At 44.4% G+C, this 21,526-nt stretch overlaps 1 protein-coding gene across 1 annotated transcript in view; it reads right to left on the reverse strand.

The window, feature by feature from the left end:
• The window catches only part of LOC133140358 (protein unc-13 homolog B-like), a 150,389-nt gene that overhangs the window by 17,156 nt on the left and 111,707 nt on the right, over window positions 1–21,526 (reverse strand). The window contains exons 17-30 of the mRNA XM_061260257.1: window positions 20,586–20,755; window positions 17,573–17,688; window positions 16,081–16,244; window positions 14,543–14,693; window positions 12,331–12,399; window positions 11,824–11,913; window positions 11,125–11,265; window positions 10,151–10,284; window positions 9,587–9,672; window positions 6,351–6,477; window positions 5,934–6,030; window positions 4,620–4,763; window positions 2,662–2,739; window positions 2,256–2,333 (exon numbers count right to left, since the gene is read on the reverse strand). Of these exons, the coding sequence (XP_061116241.1) occupies window positions 2,256–2,333; window positions 2,662–2,739; window positions 4,620–4,763; window positions 5,934–6,030; window positions 6,351–6,477; window positions 9,587–9,672; window positions 10,151–10,284; window positions 11,125–11,265; window positions 11,824–11,913; window positions 12,331–12,399; window positions 14,543–14,693; window positions 16,081–16,244; window positions 17,573–17,688; window positions 20,586–20,755 (1,645 nt within the window). The remainder of the gene's footprint in view (window positions 1–2,255; window positions 2,334–2,661; window positions 2,740–4,619; window positions 4,764–5,933; window positions 6,031–6,350; window positions 6,478–9,586; window positions 9,673–10,150; window positions 10,285–11,124; window positions 11,266–11,823; window positions 11,914–12,330; window positions 12,400–14,542; window positions 14,694–16,080; window positions 16,245–17,572; window positions 17,689–20,585; window positions 20,756–21,526) is intronic.

The following is a 21,526-nucleotide window of genomic DNA, read 5'->3' on the forward strand; positions in this document are numbered from 1 at the left end:
CTTCCTCCTCAAGCTTAAGGTGAGCAGAGGAACAACAGATTTTAGACTGACTCAGACTCCTGGCTAGCTGCAAAGTTTCTGGAGAATAACACTTATCTACTGGTTCCATTTGAGCCCTCATCCTCGAGATACAACCAGTCCCCATTTAATTTGGACCTAATCAATGCTGGCGTCTATGTCTTTGTGCTTTTAAAACACAGCAGGGAAAATCTGTTTGAACTGGTTTGAACTGTCCAACAAACAGTCACCTTTCTCCTTCTGTGTTCACACCAACCAATCACAACACACTGGACTTTAACATACCAGACTATAAAATAAAATAAATCTCATCTCTGATCTCTTATAACTAGTTATTTGAATGAGATGCACCATTATACAAGCATACTCCAGCCCTATTAACAACAAAACTGCTTACATTAAAGGACTGTTGGGAACACACATACAGTGTAATTTAGGAATAAAAGTGGTTGTGGGGTAATGTGAACGGTAGACACACTGTGTACTGGGATTAAGCTACAGGGGACAGAGCTATACTGGGTGAGAGCTTTGATAGGTTGAAACAATACAGGGGCCGGGCTATGGGGGGCAAGGCTATGCTGGGTCCCAGCTGCGATTGGATTAATCAATATCAGGGTGGAGCTACTGCATGGGGTGGGGTCAGAGCTGCGACTGGATGAAACAATACAGGGGCAAGCTATGGGGGGCATGGCTATGGAGGGGCAGAGCTAGAAAAGGATTAATCTATATCAAGAAATAGCTACTACAGGTGCTGGGGTTATGTGAAGTAAAAGCTGTGATGGGAAAAGTCTACATTGGGGTGGGTGGGACCCTACACCTACCCTCTCCTCCTCTGCAGCCATCTGAAGGGATTGATGAAATAAAGAAAACGATAATGTGGTTATGGTCATCAGCAACGGCATGAGAAGGAGATTAGAGAGAGCTCCTCATCAGTCAGAGAAATAAATCACCATTTGCAATCAAGAAAGATCTTGAGAATGTGTATTTCTCCACAAAAAGTGATATACGGACAAGACTCAAACCAAACAGACTAAAATCAGGAATTTCCAGTTTAAGCCTACAGCAGGGATCATCCAATCTGACCCTTGAATCCAAATCCTGCCCTGGTTTTCTTTTCTCCTGGGTAATACACTGAACAATTAGTGCTACCGATTGTCTTCACAACTGACTCCTGGGTAAAGGGAGGGAGGAAAACCAGGACCATGAGTTGACGATCCCTGGCCTACAGCAAGCTGATCAAGCATTCACTTTGCTGTATCAGCAGAGTAGAGGGGTTTCTCTCTTTATATTTCATATACTGTAATGAAAACAGGTCCACAGCCATATATGATAAGATGTGAAGGGAAGTCCTTGAGAGAAATGGTAGGCCCAGCATTCCACAAAGTCAATTTCCATGTCACAAAGCTGGGCTCCATGCTACCCTGCTCAACAGAGCATTACATTACATTATTGGCATTTGGCAGACGCTCTTATCCAGAGCGACATACAGTTGATTAGACTAAGCAGGAGACAATCCTCCCCTGGAGCAATGCAGGGTTAAGGGCCTTGCTCAAGGGCCCAATGGCTGTGCAGATGTTATTGTGGCTACACCGGGATTAGAACCATCGACCTTGCGTGTCCCAGTCATTTACCTAACTGCCCCAAGGCCTGAGGCTTTTCTTAAGCCCCTCTACAGGCCCCAAACACATCAGTCAGAGGTACTTTCAGATGAGATAGAGATGTATCCTTCAGTTAGAGATGCATTTCACAATGCATCATCCAGGATGCAAGTGGTAAATGGTAAATGTAGTGCACTTATATAGCTTCACCAATCAGCTCGTTGGGAGAAATTGGGGGTTAGTTGTCTTGCTCAGGGACACTTTAACACACCCAGGCGATCGAACTGGCAACCTTCCGAACGCTCTTACCTGCTGAGCTAATTATGTGTACTTAAGTGTTTCTCCAGTTAAGCCCAACGCCTATGCAGCACAATGCTGGGGTCACAAAAATCCCTGCTAAATGAACCTGGCTCAGAGTCCCCCCAGCATTGGTCAATGCATCAGAAACAGGGAACATTTCCCAAAAGTAGCTTCCAGTCCACCAAAGGAAACTGGCTCTTCTCATCACTCTCCTGAGTTTATTCAGCCAGCTGTAACTCACCACTGAAGATGATCCATGTTCTTAGCAGGATGAAAGAAGAATCACAGAGCCATATTCCTGGTCTAAAGAAATGTCTTCATAGGCACAGTTTCACTGACCTGCTGGGCCCCCATGGACTCAAACATCTTCTCCAGCAGGACCCTGAGCTGTTGGACATTGTTCATGAGGACACACGGCTGAGGGAGTCAGAGAGTGAGACAGAGAGAGAGAGAGGGAGAGGGAGAGAAAGAGAGAGAGAGACACACAGAGAATCAGATTAAAGAGAGCCAGTTCAACCCCTGATACGTAGTAGACTGATGTAATGTTTCAAAGTTCTCAAGCAACTAAAGAAAAAAAATGGAAAAACGTTTGTTGTTTTTACAGTTTCCAACAAAACATATGAATTTGTGCATGCAAGAGGCACCTAAACTGTGTTTATTTAGAGTTAAAAGCCTTATGCATTGTGTTTATTCAGAATGGACTCAGCGGGGAGCCTTCTCAGACACAGCACTCCAGGGGACTCACAATCTTCTCCTTCTCGCAGTAGCAGGGGAAACTCTTGCTGAGGATGGCACAGTACTGCAGGAGCACTTTAGTGATGGTCTGTCAGGAATGCAAACAAACAAAAAGAAACCTTTTCACACTCCGCAAACCCAATAACAGCACACCACTACCGCCTGATGAGGTCTCCCTTCAAAGCCATTTACATGCGAGACTACACACGTACAGAGGCACTTAGAATGCCGTTTGTCAGCAGCAGGGCTGACAAATATGAATCACCAGATAATAACGAGAACAATAAAGTGAATTTATGTTTGCGCCTAAAAATACAGCGCCTAGAATCAAATAAGGCGTGTCATGAAAATAGAGAGGATTCATGTTTGCTGAGAGTAAAAGTGAACAAAATTTTTTTACAAACAAGACAGTACATTTACAGACAAGGGTACATACATAAGGCGCAGGAAGGCAGTAAACGCAATGTGTGAAAATAAATAAAAATAAAATACCCAGAGAGAAGATTCCAGTCATCAACAAACTGGGTAAATGATAGACTTGCATTCTAAGGAAGCCTCTAAGGAGCATCTCAAAAAAGCCTATCATCTTATAAGTGATAGCATCTTTTTTTTATTTAAATATAAAAACAAGAGCCGTGCTGGACTGAATGGACTGTTGCCGTCCTCAATTTGTCTTGAGCCTAACATCTTAAGAAAGCTAGCATAAAAAAAAAAAGCCTAGCATCTTTCAAAAGCCTAGCATGATGGAGGGAGGCAGTCGGAATCCTGGGTCGTACATAGACATTGTAACATGTAGTGAGGTCCTTAAACACAACTGCTTCTGTAAACGTCTGCTTTTATAAATTGTGATCGGGTAAAATGCAACATAAACCAGCCCGAGAGAATGTCTCTATTACTCACGAAGGAACAGCCATAAAACAAAAGTAGCACGTACCACCTCAGAATGATCTTTTGACCAATGGCGTACTTCAGGCGACACATGTGACAGGAAGTGTGAGGGATAATTCAGGTTTTGCCCATAAACTTTATCGCCAGCCACAGCTTTCTCTCGCTGAAATTGCTGGCAGTGGCCCCGTAGCCATCCACGGGTCCCAATGAATATTTCATACCAAAGTGCATTTTTTTATAGCAAAGTCTAATTTCTGGAAACAAGGCCTTGACAGGGTCATGAATTTCCATGGGCGCCAGGCAGGGCAGGAAAAACCGTTTTACGACGCGCATTCTTATTTAATGAGGATGTATTGAATTCCTGTTTCACAAATATGTGGGGAACGGCCCGGCTGATTTTGCGTCGCTGCGTTCCGGCGGATCCCAATTTCCTGGCTAATAAGGTGGCGCCCGAGAAGTCAGAAATATAAATTGAATCTGAGACGTGGCCAAAACCTGCTCCGGGGACATAACGTTGTGTTCTACTCTACAGTCAGCGTACACCACGTTCACATAATTGGCTTGCGAACACATTAATATCCCTGGCAGTGCATGGGGTGCGAGTTGAAAGGGGGATGGGGTTTGTGTCCTGAACACTGTTTGCACTGGGCCGTTGATATTAGAGGGATTTGGAGCCGAAGCAGGGTTGGTTGGATGGGGGTGGCTGTGATACCCTCACAAAAAGGCAGTTTTGGGTTCTTGTGGTAGAGAACAATGAGGGGGGTGTATGGGTGTTTGGGAACAGGGGGTGTATGGATGTTTGGGAAGAGGGGTTGTATGGATGTTTGGGAAGAGGGGGTGTATGGGTGTTTGGGAAGAGGGGGTGTATGGGTGTTTGGGAACAGGGGAGGTGTATGGGTGTTTGGGAACAGGGGGTGTATGGGTGTTTGGGAACAGGGGAGGTGTATGGGTGTTTGGGAACAGGGGGTGTATGGGTGTTTGGGAACAGGGGAGGTGTATGGGTATTTGGGAAGAGGGGGTATATGGGTGTTTGGGAAGGGGGGGTGTATGGGTGTTTGGGAACAGGGGGTGGTGCGTTACCCTGGCGAAGCGGCGGTTGTATTGGCCTATGACTTTGGGGTCGGGGCACTCCAGTTTCTTGATGATCTCAAAGCTCTGGTTGAGCTGGGTGAAGATGTCCACCACGGAGCAGGAGAACAGAGCGTGCTCTGACGTCGGCTGAAACTGGTGGCGGAAAGAGAGGGAGGGAGGGAGAGAGGGAGGGAGGATGGGAGAGAGAGAGGATGGGAGAGAGAAGGGGGAGACAGACAGAGAAAGAAAGAGGGAGGGAGAGAAAGAGAGTTAGGGAGGGAGAAAAAGAGAGAGCGAGAGAGAGGGGTGGGGAGGGAGGTAGGGAGGGAGAGAGAGTGGGAGGGAGAAGGGGGAGAAAGAGACAGAGAGAAAGAGAGAGAGGGACGGAGAGAGAGAGTAGAAGGGAGGCAGAGGGGGAGAGAGACAGAGAGGAGAGAGAGATAGAGGGAGGGAGAGAGAAAGAGAGGAGAGAGATAGAGGGAGGGAGTGGGAGAGAGAGATAGGGAGACCAAAAAGAAGGAGTGAAGGACAGAGGGGGGAGAGAGATTATTGTATGCTAGTAAAGCACTCCTGAACTGAGAGGCAGAGATGGGGAATTTGCTCATTGTCAGTGTGGGTATAAGAGGTCTGGAGTAATTAGGGACATTGACTGTGAGTTGAAGGTTCTAATCCCAGGTTTAAACCCCTTAAATTACTCCCTTAGAAAATCACTTCAATGGAACCACATCAGTGCGAATTCAGCCACAGCCACAGCCACAGCCACAGACAAAGTAAGCCTCATTAACTTACACAAATACTTCACCTGCATGATTACAGGTTGTGAAATCTACTCCAACGATGGCACTGCAATCGCAATTCATTTTTTCTAACAGTTACATGGCGGAGCTTTTCAGATATTTGAACAAAAAGCATTCTTCTAGACGAGAGCTGTGTACTCTAAATCAAGCTGTCTGCGGGAAGAAAAGACAGTTTCTTTCGTCGAGGCGCCATTCATAACGTCAAGCCCCGAGTCGGAGGAGATTAATCTCTCTTCTCACGGTGTCGGAAGCTTCGTTAATCCACAACAAAACAACTTTCCGCCCCGGGCCATCGGTGTCTGAGACACGTTACTCACTCTCTCCTTTTTTTATGGCTGCGATTAACACTTTTTATTTTCATTCAAAGCCATCGGTTACGCAACTATATGATCGAAACAGACACTTTAGCATGGACGCGCTTCCACTAAAGAGTTACTACGGGTGAAGTGTTGCCAGTTCTGTAAGACGGTATGAAAAGTGTAAAACTACACAACCACAGCTGCTGGATGCAGAGGATTCGATTTACCCCCTCCCTCTTGTCTCTTTCCAAGGCCCCCTGCATGAACTCCAGGGACACTTCCTCATTCTCAGCCAACCATTGCAGGACAAACTGCAGGAACCACCTACAGACAGACAGACAGAATGAGGGGGGTATGTATCCCTGCTGAAAAAAACAGCTCAAGCTAGGTTTTAAAAAAGCTAGTAGCTGGTTGACCAGCTCAGACTAGCTCCCAGCCTGACACGGTTAATCATTTCATATAAAAATACTTTGCAGTGAAATGTGACTTGTCAATCAATCGACAATATATTGACTTTCCATATGGAACCTATTTCTGTCATGCCAATAAAAATATCTCAAGATCCATCTACATATGATGAAAGAGAAATGAGAAAGGGATGAAGAAAGAGAGATATAAAGAGTGAAAGGGAGCAGGACACTCACGACGGGTAGTCTGGGATGACGTCCTTGAAGGAGGGCAGGTCGTTCACGTACTCGTTGTAAAGCCATTTTACCTTGAAGTGCAGGTTCATGTAGTCAGCACTCTTGCAAAGCTTGTGTTTCTCATGCTCTGGGGACGACACAAACAGGGCTTTCCTTTATTAAAAGCAAGGCACAATCCTGTTTGCCATATTCTCCTGAGACCTGCCTGGTTTTTTCTTTTTTGATATAATACTGACAATATCACAGTGTCTTGAATGATAAAACATTTTTCATGTGACAATATTATTATATAATGTTTTTTTATATGGTTTTATTTTTATTTATTCATCAAATTTACATTTTATTGGATGTCCCTTGTCGTGTAGGTTTCAGCACAATATAATATATGGTTGAATTGCCAGTCTTAGGAAGATATTCAAACTCAAATTCAAGTCGGATACACCACATAACAATAATCATACCATAGGTAAGAACCTTATCCACTTTGTATATGCATCAATGCCTCACTCACCTGTCAGATTTATATGCATTGTATATTGATAATCATGAAAGTTTAAACAAATAAGGTTGAATAATAATAATTTACGCATTTGCTTGGGATCAGAGAGATCCCCCCCACACACACATACACACACTCCAAATTAGCCAATTAGCACTGCTAAGTCAGGAAACAGCAGACTGTCACCCCAACATTTCCCATGCCACAACAAACAGCTGGAAACGTATCCAGATTCCCATTAAGATCAGCGTGCAGAGAAACAACACAGCAGAAGCTGCAGTCGGAGGAAGCAGGTAAATTAAACACAGAAACCTCACTAAACGGCTAAAACGACGTCCAGTGCTTAACACTCAATCAATCACGGTCTGATTAATGAACATTCGATCACTGCTGAGATTTTCAGCTTTTTAGCCCCAGTGCAGAGTGTGTAGGAACTCAGCCAGGTCCTGTAAGTACCTAACTATCGAGTGGCAGCACCCACCCTCCCAAATGTCAACAAACTCACAGACCTTTCCTCACGTTTGAGACCAAACACAGTGGGGGGGGGGGGAGGCGCTGATGAGGATCACCATGGCAACCGGCGCTTTTGACACCATCGACGTTGTGAGCGCACCGACGCCTCTGATCATTCGCCGGCGCTAGTGGCGAAACCTTCGAAGCAGCTCAAGCGCGTGACAGCTGTCAGATGTCCCAGCCGGCAGTCAGACAGACCAGAGCAGCATCAACAAGGCACATCTACTGTATGTCTCAGTCCAAGACTCAAATAAAGATCTCAGTCCATTCCATTACATTACATGGCATTTAGCAGACGCTCTTATGAGCGATGTACAATGAAGCGCAAATCAAACACAAGTATGAGTGCTAAGAGGACCTGAGAGGACAGTACAGTTCCGAGTCCTAGTGTAAACATACAGATAAGCAGAACCCTTGAAGAGTACAATCAACAGATCTCAGTCCATTCCAGAGTCCAAATCAAGATCTCAGTCCATTCCAGAGCCCAAATCAAGATCTCAGTCCATTCCAGAGCCCAAATCAAGATCTCAATTTCAGAGCATAAATTAAGGTCACAGTCTATATAAACCTAAATAAAGATATCAGTCCATTTAAGAACCCAAATTAGAATCTCAGTCCATTTAAGAAAACAAATTAAGGTCCCAATTCATTTCAGAGGCTAAATTAAGTTCTCAGTCATTTTAGAGGCTTAATCAAGGTCACGGTCCATTTCAAGGTCTCAGTCTATCTTAGAGGACAAATCCAACAGTAATTATTTTAGTTTTGAACTCCTTGCCGTATATACTGTATGGAGCGCTGAATCACAGCAGAGAGCTAATTCCATGGCACGGAGACACACCTGAGTACACTGACAGATCTGCCATACCTCCCCCCAGAAGTGGGTGGGGGGGCGGAAGAGCCGAGACGGGGATAGAGGGGTGAGGGCGGTGAAAGATGGGTGGGTGATTCCCTTACCGGCATAAAATTCCTGCCCACGAATGCGGAATGTCACAGGGGCTACGATGTAAAAGCAAAAAAGAAAAAGAAAAAAAGGAGAATGACAGAGAAATAGAGAGGGAGGGAGGTGGAGAGTGAGGCACAGCGAATGAGAAATGATAGAAATTTAAACAGAGCGATGAAAAACCAAAATAATTAATCTACCACAGAAGAAAATGAAAGACTAAAGCTACACAGCCATCCAATGATAACAGGCCCAATTTTCCCCTGCATTCCTTTTCCACTTTATTCAAATATATAATATTCAGTCTAATATACACGTACCAAAGATGTAATTACAATAATTGACATTCTCTTCTACAATTGCTTGCTCTAGATCGAAGAGGAAAAAGAACATTTATAAGGGGATATTTCTAGTGTGCGAGTACAAAATGATATGACTAATAAAAGCAAAAAAAATCTAAACTTATTTTGACTGCTACAGGAATAATAAAGACAGCTGGGGACAGACTGTACCCTGGGAAACTGGTCTAAGCACTAAAATGGCCGCCATAGCTCGTGACACCCATTATCTCTAAGCACACCAAGACCACAACCTCTTTCGGCAGCTACTTTGAGGGATATTCTACAGGCCGTCAAGGAGGGCTATGGCCAACAGCCTTACCATTGTTCCAGTGGTAATGATCAATGTTATCCAGAACTGTTAAAAAGAACAAGGGAAAAGACAGAGTGGAGGAAGACAGAGACAGAGGGGAGGAGGATGATGAAGGGATGAAGGAGATCAAGAGGATCTGCAAGGCAGGTGTGATCTGCAAGAAGGGACTAGGTCGACCTTGTTACTCTGATTCCCAAATTCGGCAGCATTCTTGGGTTTCACACCAACTGTCAAACTCGTAGAAAGGGGGAAACTTTCTCAAGGTTTAACCGTCTATCATTTAACAGTGGTCTAAATCTCAATATGAACTGGTATTACTCTACACAGCTAACATTTTATTGTGGTCTAACAATTGAGCAATCAGGCACTGCCATATACAGCTAATACTGTAGTGGTATAAACGAGTGAACCAGCATTGCTATGTACAGCAAATTCCCTGGGTAAGGCTAGGTAACTGCTGGAAACAAAAACTTTAACACACACCAACTCAAATCAATGGGCGGAGTTTAATACTATCGAATAGCTATAGGTATTCCATTCCATCGTTTCCATTGCTTTCAGTTCCACAGCAGCTGGGCCAGGGTACCAGGGTATTGGGCTCTCATTCTCCAGTGTACAGTAGGTGGGCCTTACCCTCCATGGCATACTTCATGTCCTGGGCAAACAGCGTCCACATGACCTCGGCGCTGACCTTTCCCACGTTCAGCTCCTGGGGGAACCTGGGAAAAAGGGGCGAGGGGTGGGTGAGGGAGAGTTGTAAGAGGGCAGGAACCTGGGGGAGAAGGGATGATATAGGCCTACAAAATAAAGAAGTAGAACCTTGACAACAATGACGAAAACGACAATGTCAAAAGCAGTCAAATTTAAAATGGGAACAATAACAAAGACAAATGACAACAACAATGATGAATAAAACATAACAGGATCGAAAGATCAAACATTTTACAAAGCTAGCACCAAATGGCATACTGATGTCAGTCTGCTATCTGGGCAGGCTTACTGATGGAACATTTGATACTGCATAGTCTAGCTCTCAGGATTTTCAACTGCTGACAAGCTACATTTCTGTCCAAGACTGAAGAGATACTCATGGGTACTCCATACTGTACTCTCTCTCTGTTAGAAAGCGTGAGTCAGGCCTCAGTCTAACGTAGTGGCTCTCGCTCTGACTGGAGCCAGCAGCTACAGGGTACTGACTGGTTGAGGACCGGCGTGTAGGAGTTCTTGTCTTCTTCGATGATGGACACGATGAGGGTGATGAGTTTGGGCCAGAAATCCAGGTTCTTAATGCTGGGGCCCTGTTCCTCTGGGGCCTCCTCCTCCTGCTTGTTCTGAACAACAGAAACCACAGAATAAGAAATCACAAGAATGAAAACGAAAGAGAATTAAAGACTCCAGAGTGAGAATAGGGAGGTATGCACCAAGCTTTCATAAATATTTTTAATTGGGTGAAACCTGACGGCATGAAAACCTGAATATTTAGTCGGTTAACTCCTTAGCCCGGCTGGGGGAAAGCCCAACATGAAAAAAATGTATAATCCCTACACAACACAGGGCACAAGACTAGAAAGAGAAAAAAGAGCTCTGCAAAACTACTATTTAAAAGCGTGCACCTGCAGATGTTCTTTCTTTCTGCGGGTTCCTGGATAGAGCCTCTGTATTTGGTCACACATTTGAGTGGATAGTGACATAAATAGTGACTTAAGGTGCTGCGGCAATAATTCCGAAGAGCAGGAGGCAGACTGAGTAGGTGCATAGCATTAAAACATACGACTGTGTTGTAGTCCCAGGTGATGAGACATAAACAAATACTATGTCGCTCAACAGGGAAATAGAGGGAGCTATAGAGATATACGACTGGTGTGCATCTGTGTATTATAAAGCAGGATACAGATAGCACACAAAGATTTAGGAAAGAAGTGGATGGCAGTTGGAACTGTAGCCTGCAGAGAAGATGGATTTCATCATTTCTCTCACGAAAATTTGCTTGTCTGCATGCATATTATGAAGTGCTGTAATATCTGTACAGTATACTATTTAAATATAGTGCAGTATATTCCATTTTAATAAGGGCTGAATGTATCTGTGTTGTTTTTAGCAGGCATGGTATTTGTAGAAATAATAACTAAGTAAGTATGAAGCGAGTTGAGAAATGAAAAATGCAGGCTCACAGGGTCTGCCTGGGGCTGGTACTCTCGACTGTACAGCTCCTGACAGTTGTTGAAGATGTACTCGTAGGTGGAGTTGAGACACGCCTTCACACAGTCCTTCACCACCTGACCAGCCCTGGGGGGACTCTGCAGCTCCAGGACCTGCGACAGACACACACACAAACACACACACACACACACACACACACACATACACATATGTGTACATATATACATATATGTATATATACATATATACATATATACGTGTACACACATATACACACATATATAGACACAAAAACACACACACATACACATGCACAGACACACACAGATACACATGCACACATACACATGCACAGACACACACAGATACGCATGTATACACACACAGACACACACAGACATACACATACACACACACATGTATATACATGTGTGCACACATAGAGACACACAAACACACACACACACACACAGATATGCATGCACACACACACACACACACACACAAACACACACACGCAGATATGCATGCACACACACACACACACACACACACACAGACACAAACACACACACACGCACACATACACACACGCATACACACACACACGGTTATGTGTACTTGAATGCCATTGCATCCAAACAGCCAGTCAACAACACCATTTCAGCTAAGCACACAGCTGGTTATCTGTACTGTACTGTAAGTCTCACCTTCATCCTAAAGAAGGTGATGCTGGTGAGCAGGTCCACTGTGGACTTCAGGTCCTGCAGACGGGGCTGACTGCTGGCAGGGAAGTTGTTCTATGATCAGAAAAAGATGATGAGACAAAGGGCTGAAGAACTAGTGCAAGCCACCAAAGCACAGAGCACACTAAGGCCAGAACCATGTAAGCATGAACGGAACCACCCATGATGTTCCTACGCATGCATAAATACAGACTTTAAATACAAACTCAAACACACTTGTTTAGTGACACACACAAACACATATGGGTGCTACACATTGTTGGGGGTTGAGGCGAGTTTCCTACTCATCACTGTAAAGCGCTTTGAGTGACTAGAGTAAAGCGCTATATAAAATGTAATTATCTATCTATCTATCCATAATAATGTTACCCTAAACAATCAGTGTGTAATAACAGTGTGTTCTTGCTTCATTACACTGGCCAAAAAGAAAGACGGCACAGTTCATTGAGTTTGTCCTGCATTACGACTTACGCGATAAGTGGAGAGGTCTATACGTAGAGAGTTGTGCAGTTGATCCAGGAGCTTAACAAACCTCTCTCTCTGTCGGGGAAAATATGAGTCAGAGAGAGAAGGAGTAATAGAGGGGGGGAGAGAAAGAGAGAAAGGAATAGGCATCAAAATTTAATTCTTCATTTGCAAGCTGTGCACATAAACCTGCTCTCTTCCCCATGCATAATCAGGCTCAAACATTCATGCGTTATCAGGAACTGGGATTCACACCATTTCGCAGGGTCAGGTTCAGCTGGGGAGGTCATCGGTGTGGAGGAGACCTGAGGCTAAACCGACGACCTTACATTAACAACCGCCCCCGCCCCACCCTCCAACGCAACCGTCTCCACACCCAGCAATTCCCAACAAATCTCACACTTCAACAGGAAACGAGGACAGGCTAGACATGGAAGGTTAAAGGTACAATAGGTAACTTCGGACTTCTAACAGTCAAGAGAGGAATTGCAGCAACAATCACCCTCAAACCACAACACTGTTTATCCCTCCCCCTTCTCTGTTAATGTGCTGATGTTGAAACCCCCCCCCCCCCCCCCCCCCCCCCCCCCCCCCCCCCACTCCATTGGCTGTGGCAATTACATCCAACTTTCAGCCATTGAGCTTGAATTATAGTACAGCTATACAATGTTTTGGTACGGAGTGTAGGTCCATCAACTGTATATTTTGAAACCCGAATTTAAGGACTATAAACACAGGCAGAGGGTGAGCCAACATGTCAGTGAGCCTTTTTCAATGATAGGAAGGGATTTACAATGGTCTAGTGACAATGTTTTAACACAACAATCTTACCTATTGTACCTTACAGAGCTGCCACAGACTGCCTGCAAGACAAAGTACCAGCCAAAAACCTCAGGGACCGTGCTAGCGAGCAGACCTGGGTTTACTTTGGATACTTTTCTGCATCCGATTGATCTTGCCTGGTGAAATTGAGCCAAGCAAAAGGACCAGAAGGCAGGTGTACAGTGTTGAATATGTTCCAAAACACCAGACAAGCTCAATAAAGTGTAGAAAAATATTTGAATCAAAAACAGTTACGTATTGACCAAGGGCTGCTACCGAGACGCAGTGCAAAGCGACGCTATACCCCATCAGTTCTGCAGCGCAGCTGCTGCCGAATGTAGCGGGATGACGCTCATCTGGGCCTATTAGGCAGCAGTCACCACGGAGACACACAGCAGCAGCTATCAGCCACTAATGATAACCCACGGCAGAGAATGCAAGAATAACTTTGCTGCTGTATTTCCACCAGACCTGGGCCACATCACCATTTGAAATTTGTTAAAACTGTTAAAACATCAACAACTTGAGAGTAACTGACAACTTAACAAGAAAGTCAATTTTCATCAATATTAACAACAAAAAAGTGCATCTTTCACATGACTGTATATTCTGGTTAGTTTTGTGGTATGTTTCTGAAATTTCAGAGATTTTCAGAAATGCTTTCAAAATGTACCAGTGTCTAAATTAATGGGGGAAAAGCTAAAGAAAAAAAAAAAACCTAAAAAAAACACATATACACATATTCAATATTACAATAGGCAGCCAGCCCTATAGCCTGTACTATTATTTCCATAATGGTGCCACTCTCTCTGCGCTGTTGCACTTTTATCATTGTTACTTGGTAACTGCGATGTGCAGTCGGCTGTCTGCTGTTACCAGGTGCACTGCACCATGGGAATTTAGGCTGAAAGCCTACGCAAATTCCCACACATGCCGCGCAAACACGTTTGATAAAGATGAGCTGCGAAGGCATCAGATGTAAACAAAATAATGAAGGTATCCAAATAAATGCCTGTATGCACACAAACCCAGAGGGAAATTTACTGCGATGGGCAAATCCAGATACAGATTACTGATGGTCTCCTGAGGAATTACTCTTGTCTTGAGGTTAGTAAGGTATTAAAATTTATCAAAATTCATTACACGGATGAAAACAGCCACAAATTATCACTGATGGTTAGCCACAATTAAAGGCCAGAGTGAAGATGCAGGTTTCTTCTTCACTATCAAGGTTTTCTTTTCATGAATGTTTGTGGTGAAATAAGTCTTGTTAAATGGCAGTAAACTGTATTACCACAGTAAAAAACAGGTGTGCGAGGGGGCCTTGAATGCATTTTGTAAAGGTAGGACGCCGCATGCAGTCCCCAAACCACTGAATTTCATGAACAGGACCTACTCCAAAGTTGGAGGCGGCGAAGCGGTCGCTGGCAGACACATTGGTGGAGGCAGTGGTGTGGGCGTAGAAGGCGTTGATGTTGGCCAACAGTGTGCTCATAACGGCGGGGATCCCGGACAGCATGTACTTGGAGGAGAGGCAGGCGAAATGTCTGCGGAAACAGGTTGGAAACGTCCCCGTTAAAATAGCAGTTCACACAAACCCGGATATCAATAGTCTGCTTTTTGAAATATTACTATATTTGAAACCCCACCCACAGAGCAACAAGGGCAACATTTGGGAGATGTGGAAAAAAGAGCATTTATCTAAAGTGATAAAATAAATAAAATAAATAGCTGGATCAGACTGCAGCCTTGAAAGGTTAGCATCGCCGTACACAGATATCCAGAGACGAGATAATTGAAGTTTAATTTCCCCCATCATATTTGGAGACCGAAATTGAAAAGGGTGTCAGTTCTCTGAAATTTGGATGTTTGTTGGAGGTTTTCGCTTTGACAGGGGACGACTGTGCAGTCTGACACGCTGTCGCTCCAGCTCACAGACTGTTTGATCGTCGCCTCTCCAAGGAAAAGGGCAATGAGCGCTCGGACTGGCAATTCCAGTCAGCCAGACTCATCTGGGAATATGGTTACGCTGTGTGCACTTAACAATTACCAAAAACAGCCGTCCGGGCTATATACCGTGTGGAATACATTATGTCATATATCATTATCTTGGTGGCCAATCACAATTACTAATTTAGGAATAACATACGATAAATACACTGGTAGATATTTAGACAGGAAAAACATGTAGATAAATAAATATGGAAAGGGAGAGACAAAGGTCTGTAATGCAATTTCAAATAAATATACACTCAGTGAGCACTTTATTAGGTAGAGCCGTACACCAGTTAATGCAAATATTTAATCAGCCAATCATGTGGCAGCACCTAAATGCATAGAAGCATGCAGATGTGGTCAAGAGGGTCAGCTGTTTTTCAGACCAAATGTCAGAATGGGGAATAAATGTGATCTAAGTGACTTTGACAGTGGAATGATTGTTGGTGGCTGATGGCAGGGCGGTTTGAGTATCGCCGAAACTGCTGATCTCCTGGAATTTTCACACACAACAGTCTCTACAGTTTGCAGAGACAGAAAGACTAACTAAAAACTAAAAACATCAAGTGAGCCGCAGTTCTACGGGCAGAAACACCTTGTTAATGAGAGAGGTCAGAGAAGCGCCAGACTGGTCAAAGCAGACAGGAAGGTGACAGTAATGTAAATAGCCATGCATTACAACAGTGGTATGCAGAAGAGTATCTCTGAATGAGTGAAACCTCTAAGTAGCAGCAGAAAACTTAAGACTAAAAAATGATGTACCTAATAAAGTGCTCACTGAATGTATGTGGAAAAAAAAAAAAATCAGATTTGCAAGTTAATTTTGGAGATCATTGGACATCCTAGTCCATCATGAAAATGACATTTAATTGAGGGGATAAAGACTGCATCAAGTCATGAAAATACTGATGCGCATGGAATTTGAGGTTGTGGACTCACGTCATGGCCTGGTAGATCGACTCTATCCCATAACGCATTGCAAACTCGTCCACAATCTCCTGCGCCACCTCCTCAAAGTACACCTTCCAGGCGTCGTCCCCGCGGGCGTCTGGGATCTTGACCGCACCCTGGCCTTCCACGTCCGTGGAGTGGTGGAAGATGTTCTGGGGAGAGAGGGAGAGGGAGCTGAGTCATCAGCTGGCTGTTATGGTGTGGTGGAGGTGTGGGAGCAATGAGGCGGCAAAACACAGGCTAATGAAACGTTAGTGTTTGTAGTAAAGCGACTCTTCCACGCTTCAATGCCGTTCGCCGCCACCAGTGCTTATCGCCGCAACCTGCTATCGATTGAGGAGAGTATAGACAAGCTTGCGCTATCATCCGAAGCAGGAGATATCACTGGGGTTTCTTATCACGCAGCAGTTACTGAGTCAGGCTCGCAGAGGCCTGAGTCAGAGCACTCTTCATGCGCGGCCCACCAGGCGCAGATGCGGTTCTGAGATTGACCAGTGGGGGTCACTATTGAGTCAGTCCCATTGAGGATCGGTGAAATGTTTAGTGTTAAATCAAATCTTACAGGTTACATGCAGTCCCTGTTGGACTCACACTGTATGTACTCTGCTCGACTTGAGGTAACACTGGATATCTTACTGTGTACCAGACCACGAGGCACATTCATGCATTGAAACAGTACCTTAATAGGATGAGCCACCCAACAGACCACAACCTATAATTCTTATCAAAATGTAAATTTTCACTTTACCATTACATTTGTTCTTATAGTAAGCATACTTAAAACATGTACAGGACACATATTGTACATAGTATTCATTATACAAATGAATTGCAATACTAATAGAATTTCATGCTTTGGCAAAGCAAACACCTATGAAACAAGTTATATTGAGAGGCTTGACACTATAGCAGGCTAGGCAGTGGATTTACAGTCCATAACCAGCTTTGCAGGGTGACACAGGCACTGTACTTCTTGCTTCATAATTTGCGAGACTGTGGCTTAAAATACTCAGCTGACGTCACAATAGGTAACTTAGCAACGGCTATGTAAGCGGGACAATGTCAGCTGTTAGGTAAGGCCGTGAGGGTAATGGAGACGAAGAAGAAAATGCCAGAGAGAGCAGCAGGAGGAACCTAATGCCACAGAGGAGTCTTTTCCATGTAACTTTATGAAGGACAGTTCACAAATTAAAGGTGCATAACCTTGTGAAGGACAGTCACCAAATTAAAAGCGCATAACCTCAGGAAGGAAAGTCACCTAAATAAACAGGTGTGCAGTTATACAGACGAATCTCTGACAGGTGTGGGGAGAAGTGTCACTGAGCGTGTGCAGGTACAGACAGGTATAAACAGACAGGTGTGCAGTTATACAGACAGAGCTGTGACAGGTGTGTGTAGATGAACAGACAGGTGTAATGGACAGGTGTGTAGTTATACAGACGGAGTGTGTGCAGGTGTGGGGCAGGGCGGGGCAGCTCACCTCGTGCAGACAGGTGTACTGAACGTGATAGGGTGCCACCTTCTCCTCCCCCTTGATCTCCACGCTGATCTGCAGCCGTATGGCACCAGAGACGGCCGATTTGTCCGTCCGTTTCTCTGTGAGAGGGCAAGAGATCACGTCACGCCAAACACCCCCTCGTTACCAACGGCGTTCTGACACGAAGCCAAAAATACACGCCGTGGCTCGCTACTGAAACAATGTTTTAAATAATATTATTTTTCCGCCCCTGGACTCCAGACACCCATCTGACAGAATCGTTTTTAGCAGGCGAGACATCCATTCCTCCCCGGCCATTACCCCGACAACCACATTATTACAATAATCTGTACCTGTCAGCCTAGAACTGTGTCATAATAAGGGAGGGAGGAGGGGAACAGGAGAGTGAGAGAGAGGGGGAGAGAGAGAAAGAGAGAAGAGTCGTGTCTTCTCCATTTATTGAGGTAGGTAAAACTACAGATATTTTACTCCAATGCATTCAAAAGCAAATTTTTCCCAGTTTCCCAGTCACTTGGTAAGGGGAGCAAAAAATGGAGAGCAGTAGAGTATGCCATCGTGCCAAATAAATAGAGTAGCTCTGGCTGAATGTGTTTATTGTTCAGTAGTGACAGATTATGTATCTTCAGTGCTAACCTCTTTACAGCCACAAGTCATAACCGCACCACCAAAAGTAAGACGTGAAAGGTTTGACAGGTCTCTTTAGACGAGACCACATTTAAATTCCTGGACTGCGATTAAGTTCCAAAGGAGCGAAATTTGAAAGAACCCAGCAGTCCAATCACATTCAAATGTCAAAGGAGATCAAAGGAAGGCTTTGGGAAACTAATGAAACCCTGAGCGCCTGGATTAGTAAAATTCCACCAGGATTCGTCCGTTATGAGATACATTTTCAAAAAAGGCATTCATACATTTCAACTGAAGTGATATGTATAATGTGCATTAAAGATGACAGTGAATAACAGAAAAGGAAAAAGGGGAAAGAGTGACAGAGAGAAGAGGGGAGCTGGTAAGTGTGTGTGTGTGAGAGAGAGAGAGTGTGAGAGAAAGAGAGAGAGACGGGTTGAGTGAAGATGAAAGTGGTATCATGGTCCAGTTAAACACTGTGCAGACAGTGTGGAAGGCCAGCACAGCCACAGACTATCTATTAACAGCTGTATACAGGGAGGATGGGTGGAATAGAGTGAGAGAGAAAGAGAGAGAGAACATGTCAAGAGAAGAGGAGAAAGACCAAACATACTGAGAGAAGAGGGGTGAAGGAAATAAAATAGGGGTCAGGAGGGGTGAGAGGGAGGGAAAGAAAGGTGAAGAGGTAGGAGAAGATTAGGAGAGGATGCTCGGATGATAGAGTGAAAGAGGGATAGAGGGAGACAAAATAATTAGGAGAGATAAAGCAAAGCCATCTCCATGTCATTACAGCTGCGAACGTCACACACTCCAGCGAACGGCTCTAAATCAGGCAAGGCCCATCTTATCCTAAAAGGACCGGTGATTGATACCTGATTCAACTAATGAACTCATCACGGTCCTCAATCAGGACCTTGATAAGTAGAAACAGCTGTCTAAGTGCTGGGTTAAAACAAAAAACCTGCACCCACACCAGCCCTTTTCAGATAAGACTTGATAAGACCAGACTCCCCTGCTCTAAACCGTATAGGGCATTAGAGTGAAAGGGCTAAAAGAGGGCTAGCCTGTGTGTGATATTTAAATTAACCTTCCAAACTACACTTTCACAATCTAGATTCAATCTCAGTCAAAAGGGTCCTAAATTTATGGATCCCCACTGCATATCAACGCTCTTTCAGAATGCTGAACTGAAGTATATATTAGGCAGGATGAGTTTCTCTTGTGGGGTTTCACTCCGTTTGAATCATCACAAAAGGCACTCTGGCTTTGAACAAAGGTTGGGTAAGGTTAACATAAACAGCGATGGATCTGTCACTAAAATAGCTACATCTGGCACTTTGAAAAGCTCGCAGCCAGCTCTGTTTCCCGGGGCTACAGAGCTGCCAGGGCTCACAGGCTTGCTGAATCTCAGTCTTCATTCACTCTCCTTTCATATCGCATCTTCTTTCACGCAGGCACGTCTCCAATCCATCCATCTCCTGAGCATTGAGATTAATGTCAGTCACTTGTGTGAAACTCTGAAGACGTTACAATTTTTTCCCCTATTTCCCCAATTTCCCTAGATGTTATTCATCTCCCATTTGGTTCCACGCTCCAGAATAATAACTGGACTCTTCACTCCTGCTCTGTTCAGAATTGACCTCAGCAGGGGGTAGACGCAACACTAGAGGTGCGTCCCAATACTAAAAACATGTATCCTCCTTTCCTCTGCCAGTCTCCTCCTCCAATATGGGAGTATGGGGGGAGGTGATGAGAGGGGGAAAGCATGATGAATTTTTTTAAATATTGGGACTCACCATAGCCAGCTATGTACGTGAGATCAATGACCCTGGGACCCCCTCCCCCCTGTTGTCATGGTAACAGCTAGCCCAGTGACCTGCAGGACAGAGAGGGCTGGACTGTGGCCAGACCCTTGCCTTGCACCTTGCATAGTGAAAGCCCTCATGCTAATGTCTGTGCAAAAAACCACAAAAAAAATCCACAAAAAAGGGGGTGCTTTATGACTTATATGATTCAATTAATTCAATATGATTTATGGTCTAAACCAGCCAATCAGTGGAAACCATAGACACCCCAACACTCCAGGACATTGAGTTTGACGCCATTGTCAGTACATTTGCCAGTGCTTCTTTTTTATTCCCCCGCTGCAAATGATTTAGCTACTGAATTAACTCTCTTAAACCACAAGTTGTGCACTTTTATTGAAGTGATAGAAAAGCATTACACCATGTGACTAATGGCTTAACTAAGCAAGAGGTCAAACACACACACACACACCACACACACATACACACACCACACACACACACACATACACACACACACACACACACACACACAGTACAGACGTGCAGACGGCGCGGTCACTGACCGAGGTTGTACCAGACGTCCATCTCCCCGCTGAGCGTGCGGACCTCGATGATGCTCTGGCCCAGGAAGTCGTCAGACTCGCGCTTCAGCCGCTGCTTCACCCGCGACTTGATGTCGTCGTCCTCGTCCCACACGCGCAGTTTGATGCGGTCGGAGGAGTTGTGGCACTCACTGCCAGAGGAGAACGAGAGACCATGGAGTCACCACATCTGCATGTATTAGTCTGTTAGTCTGAGCAGGTGTAGTGCCTGGTTTCAGGTATACGACTATACTCCCCACTACGACCACCAGGCCCTCAAGCTTGAACCCCCCTTTTCCTACCCCACCCCCCTGCCTAGGGACGGAGCAAGGCTAAAGCCAGAGTCTCAGAGCAGAGATTTACAGTCATATTACTGCTCCTGATATGAGGGCGATTACTGCTTGTTATGAAAGGGAAAATATTGATACAGCTTTACCACCATCACAAATTTACCTTATACCTTCCTATTATACCCCAGTGCATTACACATATTAGAAAATGCCAACAAACTCATGTAACCAATATTTCTTAACTATACATTTCACAGTTTAATATTGTATTTTTATTGCTTTCAGTATTTGTTTTTACACATTTTATTATTGTATTTTAATCATTGTATCACTTTTATGTAAAGCATCTTTGAGTACCTTGAAAAGCGCTCTATAAATAAAATGTATTACTATTATTAGTTACCTAAGAGGGTGGTGTTTGTTTATATGAAAAATTGGTGCCACGGATTTGAAACATTTCACATGATGTTCCTGCTAAGTAAGTTCGTGCTCAGAAATAGCTGCTTTTCACAAGAAATAACCCACAAATCCTGAAGCTAATAGCATTTGGAGAAAGGACAGCACAGTGGCTCTTCAGCGTTCCTCCATACAGTTCAACCCCTTATTTATTCTTGCCTGACATTTGGAGACGTT

Source organism: Conger conger, chromosome 11 (genome assembly GCF_963514075.1).
Source record: "Conger conger chromosome 11, fConCon1.1, whole genome shotgun sequence".
Taxonomy (NCBI): Eukaryota; Metazoa; Chordata; class Actinopteri; order Anguilliformes; family Congridae; genus Conger; species Conger conger.